Below are 7,201 nucleotides of genomic sequence, written 5' to 3'. Positions count from 1 at the left end.
CACCCGAAAGGTGCCTGCTGCAGGCAGATTAGTAATGCCCACATAGCAATAACCTATAGCTGAGGTGGAGGGTTGTTGTGCTGTCGCTTTTTTAAAGCAAGAGCTTACTGCCCCTGCAGACACGAACACTTCAGCAACCACTGTTTGCTGCCACGTGAAGTGCTACAGTGACCTTTAGGAGCAGGCTGGAGGAGGAAAGGAAACAAAGGCAGCACTTTGGCTCACCTTAACAATCTGATTTTAAAAAAGAATATTGTGGAAGAAAAGCATCCTCCCCAAAGCACTTCCTATTGCAATACAGGCCCAATACGTACTACACAGGAGTTACTCCTCCCGTACATGAGGTAAAGCAGTGAGAGGTAAAGCTGCCTTTCTTCGTCACTCCTTCCCAGGTTCTGCTTCCGACTTCTCATCCAGCAGATCTTTAAATCCCAGCTTTTCCAGCGGTTCGTTAGCCATGAGCTGCCTACGTTGGAAACAACAGGAACAACAATTTTGCAGAACACGCCGCATAACAGACAGAACAGCAGCGTTTCCTGCCTCACTTCCTCCTATTTGCTGTAGAGAAACCCGAGGCACGCAGAGCGGCTGGCAAAGCCTCAGAAACGTCAGTGGGGTCAGCAGCATCGAGACAGCCTTCCTCCGCACAGCCTTCCTCCCGCCCTCCCCACACAGCCCCTCGGGCCGCGCGCTGCTGCACACGGAAGGCACAACCGCGTCAGAGCACGCGCTGCGCGTGCCCGCAGCCCCGCGCGCCCCCGGCCGCCACCTGCCTGTCCATGCGGCACTGCAGGTAGGCCATGGCGCGCTCCCGGCACGCGCCGCTCTCGAAGCCGCTGTCGCGGAGGCACTGCATGAAGCGCTCCTTGAAGGCGCTGCACTCTCCTGCAACACACGGCGGGGGTCGCGCTACCGCCGGGCTCGGGCCCGCGCGGCGCCGAGGGGGAGCGGGGCCCGGCGGCGAGCCGCGTTACCGCACCGAAGTGATCCAGCGGGAAGGCGCCCTTGTCCGGCGGCCGCGGTTTGAAGCTCTTGGCGCTGAAGTTCATAGCGGTAGACATGGCTGCAGCGCCGGGCCCCGCCGCTCTCGCGAGAGCGCCGAGCGCGTAGAGCGGGACACGTGATCGTCGCCTCATTGAGGAGGCGGGGCCGCGTCGCTATGGAAATGGCTTCCGCGTCGCTATGGTAACCCGGGAAGCATCCGCGCGGGATGCAGAGCGTCGCCACGGCAACATGGCGGGGGCGAGCGTGACGTCACTGCCGCAGGCCGCACGCACACCCCGCCACGGACACCCCGCCATGCTGGCCCCGCCCAGGCGGGAAGGTCGGGCCGAAGCCCCCTCAGGGAAATAAAGCACGTTGTTCTCAAAATCGCGTTGTTATTTCCTAATTCGGCTACGTGAGGGCCAGGGGTGCAGGTCACAGCAAGCTGCCTTGCATCAGCAGAGGGAAAGATGGTTTCTCCTTTTAAAATGCATTCGTTTGTTTGTAAACAGAGGTGAAAAGAGCAAAACTACAAGATCGGTGCCAGATGTGCTTACAGGGAAAGCAGCTCTATGCTGCTGTTCTGAGCCAGGTCTGGCTGAGGGCGCCTGGTGGCACCCAGCATCTGTCTGCAAACACAGTGTTTGTTAGTAAAGGACCAGGGATGCTCACCCAACACCAGGGGTGCTCACACGAGGCCGAGGAAAACGCTGTGTTGCCCATGTGTGCACAGCACAGCAGGCCCCGCACAGAACCTCACGTCTCATCCCGACAGGAGGATGAGGGATGGTGTTGGTTTATCGCACCCCAGTGTTGCCCATGGGTTGTGCTGCTGCTGCCTTCTTTTTTTCCTCTGCCCGCTGCGGCAATCGGGTTAAGGCGGTCTTTCACCAGTTTTAAGTTGATTTTCTTTTAATTAAATGATTGAGATAAGTAGAAATGATGTGAAGTGGGAGGAAAAAAAAGAAAACAGTTGCAATTGCTGGGACGGCCATTACGGAAATATTACCTGCAGCACCACTTAAAGGGCTTTCTTGTTTGTGCTTTGATTGCTTTCTTATTACAGTATTTGAGATTGTAAGTGGAAAATTACACCATGTTCTATTACATAAGCGACTGGTTTACGCAGCCTGAAAGATGAGGTTTTATTTATTATCGTGTTTTCAGGGCTACGGACAATAGATGTTTTTTTTATTATAGGGTAAGTAGCACTTTTCCACTTGACTTCATTATGACAGTTAACAGCAAAAAGGAGACTCCGTTTTCATCATCTCACATAACTAACTTGGGTAGCTGAGCAGCAGAGGAGCAGCTCAGGCTGAGGGTCCTGATTTCAGCTGTGCTCCTCTGCTCCCACGCAGTGGTTCACCCCAATTCCCTGTGTGGTGAAAGGAAAAATCAAAGGAAAAGATATGCAGAGATTGGGATTATTCCCAAACAGAGACAATCCTGTGCAAAGGATCCATCACCTGGCTGTATTGTATTCAAATGCTTTAATTGCCTGTCAATTAACTCAGTGTCTTTCTGTGGAATCTTAGTTTTTGTAGTTACCTGAATTCAGGCCAGGTACACAGCAGGTGTGTGGTTATGCTTACTTAATGCTGTACTGCAAATGCCAGTCGTATCTTCTAGAGTTTCCTTTAAAGGTAAGGTTTGTCTTAGAATCTCATACAAGTGCTTTAGCAGTTTAGTATGTGTTTTTCCCAAGGAGATCAAATAAAACCTCCATTAGATAATACTTGTTAAGAGAAAAAAAATCTAATTTGCAGATTAAGCCAACAAAAATAATTCAGTGAAAACAGAGCCGCAAAGCAGTGTCACCGACAAAGAATCAAATGCTTTTCACATGTAATCTTTAAAAGAAGTGAGAGACTTTCATGGTGTAGGGGGATCTGGGAAAAAGCTGCCACTTGTACAGGAGAGATCGGGTCATTTGTAGAGATCCAGTGAGTTGCAGTGATTCTACCCTGGAGCCCTTTCCACGGGTTAGGAGGCTCAGAAAGGGTGATTCCCTGAAGTGGGGAAAATCTTGAACTTTCAAGTTTAACTTGATTTAACAGCTTGAATCAGAGCTGTTAGTCATTAATTATGTACTAAAGCAAAAGTTTGCTCTTTTACAACGTTGTCAAATCACAGGGAAAAGCTTTAGCACTGTCGGTGCTTATCTGTCAGCTGCACAGATGCACCTGCAGACGGGTTTTACTCACCCCACACTGCTCTGGGAAGCACCACCAAGACGGACCATGTCAGAGCAGGAACCAGAACCTCTTTTCTTTGATGGGAGCATTGCAAAGACTGTGACTCTTTTCTCTCCCTCCCCTTGCTGCATCTTCTGAGAGCCTCCAGCTCCAAGCTAGCACGTAGTTAATTGGAAAATAATTTATCGACAAGCTGCGAAAGCCTTTGAGTAAAGCAGGAGGCGATTTTGCAGCTCAGCTTGGTATAGCTGTAAGAAATGAATCAGTTGAACAAGACCAAGCACATTCAGGCGCTGGAATTTGTGCCCTTGAGACTGCTGTTCCCAGCTCCGGCACAGAACACACCTCAGAGAAACATCCTTCCAGCAGCTCGCTGCTCGCCTCACCCTCACACTGTCAGCTCTCCGCCAGCTCTTACATAAAGGCTCTTGCTACATCACTGCCACGGGCTGTTGTAAACCATTTTTCTCCCCTTTAATTCAAGTTCCTAGACAAGTAAAAATGTAGATTATTGCCAGTAGTCTGGGGAACGGGGATTTCTGTTATGGATGATTAATGAAACGTTATTGTTTTGCACTTGGGGGGAAATCATAGTTTCATGCCAGTAAGGTCAGGGCCTTAATATGCTATGCACTCTGCAAAGGTGTACAGAATGATAGATCATCTTCTGTAATGACTGAGTCAAAGCCTCACCAGGGTAGAAGGGAACACAGCAGAAATAGAAGCCTGGTGGTGAAAGCCAAAGCAAATTTATTATGTTGCTAGTTTCAATTCTGGTATATCTAAACCCACATCTCTATCTGCTCCAAGACAGGAGCCCCAAAACTGAGATGCTGGAACTGGCTCTAGATACCTCCCCACTAATCCCCCTATCCACTGTGTCCCAAACTGCTCCTGGATTAATACTACTTCTGCTGTGCTGTGTTGAGAAGATTGAAGCTGCAGACCTGGGACAAAAAGAGCCTTGGTGCTAAGTGAGGTGCTGGAATTCTCCAGTCCTGTTTAGAAAATAAATTTGTCACAACCTGGACTCCTCAGCATTAACTTCTTAGGTCAGGCTGCCTCGGCTTGTTGACTGTGGACACAAGGGCTCCGACTGCAGGTACTTTTGTAGGGGTGCTTATTGTAAAGCGCATCACCAGCACCAAGTTTGTGACAGAGTGAGGCTCCTGGAAGAACATCAGTTTGAGGGCAATGCTTTTAAAAGGAGCAACGTTTCAGAGAACAGTTTGTTGCTAAAAGAGACAAGGACATAAAGTGTGGGGGACAGCATCACCTTAGGCTCTGCACAGAGACAGTACGTTAAGCCCAAGCAGAGGTTGGTTTTAAATGCTTTCCTCCAGTGGCCAGACCCATCACATATAATTCATCACAATCCTTCAGTCTTTGGAAATTTGTAATAAAATGATTTTTAAAAGTGTATTTTCAGGGGTTTTCCTTTCCAAAGTAGGTGTGTAACTGACTGATTTGACAGGCAAATGAATAGAAATCCAGTACAAGTTATCTGTACCAAAACGCCCGTAGCAAACACTGAGCGGTATCCTGCAGTGATCCTACAGAAATACTGTTTTGCAGGATGGGGAGAAGCAGGTGGAATCCAATAAAACACTGCAATAATTATTGAAAAAAAAAAGAAAGGAGGTCAAAGTCTGAGGCTTTTGATTTCTTTTTGCATTGGCATTTGTCAAGGTGAGCAAAATCCCTTGGCAAGGAGCTACCTGAGTTTTAACACATCTCAGTCCATAAAAATGTTAATGTTTAAAAGGGTTTATATATCCCTGATAACAATGCATGGCTGATAGGCATCTCATGTGGTTGTAAATGTGTTGCAGAGACTTGCAAGGCATACAAGCCCTTGGTGTTCAGTCTTGTGGTTTATTATGTTATCTGAACTCACTGACTGAGTTATGGCTTTATAATAGCTCTTTCTCTGCATTATCCAACTGTTACCATAGCATTATTACCCCACGTCTCATTAGAAGATTGTATCCAGATTGATTCCAGATGAACACACACAAGTCAGATGAGCGAGGCTGTTTAACGTACAGGGTCCTTTCCTAGGAGGAACTGATTACTTCCCTGAGCTATGCCCACAAATCCTGCTTACCTGAAGGTGGTACTGGTTCTGGCTTGTGCTGATAGAAAGACAAAGACACCTGTGGGAAGAGAACAGAATTTACTCCCCAGCCCTGTAAGCCAACAAATTGGTTGGCAGCGCTTAGGAGTGCATAGTGGAAGCCAAGGATTGTGAGGAAGAGATGGAGGTGAGGAAACAGCATTAGTGGTATTTTAAAACTCCATCATCATCTCCTGCGGAGAGCACATTCATCTTTCCAGGCATGGCTCCAGCAGGCTGCAAGTCCGTCAGCTTGAGAAAAGATTTCACGCTCCCTTATCACCAGGCACAAACTGTGTTTGAAGCAGTTTGAAAGCCCCTGAGAAGGCTCCCCTTTCTATAGCATTAGCCACCTCTGCTCCAGTGGAAGAGGACACAGAGCGAGATCTTCTCACTTGTGCAGCAGATCCTGAGGACACAACTCTCTGTTGTCCTTCCCTTGCACTGCCAACACTGCCCCTGCAGGGTAAATCCCCTCGTGAAAAAGCTTCCCTCCACCCAGATAACCAGCTATGGAGAACAGGCAGACATGCAGGCACCTTTTTTCATGTCAATCTAATTAGAGTTTATTGATTCCTCTTCCCTCCAGCTAATGTACTTTTATTATTATTAATAAATAATCATTTTTCTATCAGTAGACCCAGGGCCCAAGAGCCTTGGAGGATTCTAGCAAAAAGTATTATTATTAAAACTAAAGATTTCTAAAGGGTGGAACAGCAGTACAGCCCGGTAATCAGACAGAATATGCAAGTGGGGAGCAAAATATCCCCACCTGAGAATATGTGATGGAGCTACACATTGGCTTCTTGCCCTCGGGCCACCAATTACAGCCGTGGTCTCTCATTCATGATCCTTCCTGCTTCGCCGACATCCCCCAAGGACACAAAGGGTGCGGGTGGCTCTTTGGTGAGCTGTCACCCCCCAGACACGCTGGCTCTTGCAGGACCATGCCCTGGCATGGTGGATGACTCAGTGCTCAGGGCTTCACACTCCTCCTGGTTGGCGCCTGCTCTGCAGAAGCTCCAGGCAGCCTCTCTCCTCTGCCCAGCCTGCTGCCCAGCCCTGCTCCGATGCGCCTACAGTCATGCAGGGTCTCTTTCCCACCCTAGGCAGAAGTCTGGAGGGGATGGTCTTTCACAGAGGACTGCACATACCTGCTCTTGAAAAGGCAGGAACCACGACATCACCAAACTAGACAAAGCACGCTGCCTCTGACCAGTAGGCTGCAAAATAGTGAGTGACTGCAGTGATTTCAGGGCCTGTTGGGATGGTCAGCAGAGGACTTGCAGGTCAGCAACAACGTCTGCCATGAAAACACTGGGTTGCCCAAGGAAGTGATTTTGCTGTCGTGCCAGAGGAGCAGAGCTTTACCAACTAGGGGGACCAACACCTTTCTGCAAGCCTGAAGTCAGCACATCATGTCAGCTCTATCCCATCTACTTGGTTCGCTTTCTGTTCTCCAGGGATTTCCCTGCCAGCTGCCCCCCAGCCATTACCGAGGGCTTTCCCTCCTACGTTCTGCTTCTCTCATTGGCTGTGCAGTGCTCCAGCCAAGTCCCTGCACCAGGACAGCCATGGGAGAACCCAGCACAGCCCTTCCTTCTGCACCAGAAATCACATGGACCACAACATGCACGTAACACTGGAAAACAAACACCTTGCTCTCTGTTCTTGTAGATGAAATAGGAGCTTCAGATTAAGTTAATCTAATTTTCTGAATAAAATAGGTTGCTTTTTTGGCAGGTAAAAATGTACACGTGGTCCAAATGGAAGTAAACAAGACCTGAGAGCCCTTTTTTCTGTGCAAAGCCACTTTCCCACAAAGAGTGCTCAGGTGATGACAGAAGGGCTATAAAGGAAGCCCCAGGGTGCTCATACCCACATTCTGGTTTCTGATCCAGCC

The 7,201-nt window shown here is 48.8% G+C and overlaps 1 protein-coding gene across 1 annotated transcript; it reads right to left on the bottom strand.

Annotated features, from left to right (window-relative positions):
- Positions 1–378: 378 nt before the first annotated feature.
- On the bottom strand, positions 379–1,061 carry COX19 (cytochrome c oxidase assembly factor COX19; the record flags this gene model as incomplete). The annotated part of the gene is made up of 3 exons (XM_079543121.1): positions 379–462; positions 770–885; positions 980–1,061. 3 exons carry the CDS (start codon positions 1,059–1,061, stop codon positions 379–381), a joined length of 282 nt encoding a protein of 93 aa, XP_079399247.1.
- Positions 1,062–7,201: the final 6,140 nt, after the last annotated feature.

This window comes from Tetrao urogallus (assembly GCF_951394365.1).
Source record: "Tetrao urogallus genome assembly, chromosome: 15".
Lineage (NCBI taxonomy): Eukaryota > Metazoa > Chordata > Aves > Galliformes > Phasianidae > Tetrao > Tetrao urogallus.
The sequence above is the reverse complement of the archived record's forward strand: the minus strand, read 5'-3'. Positions and strand labels throughout refer to the sequence as shown.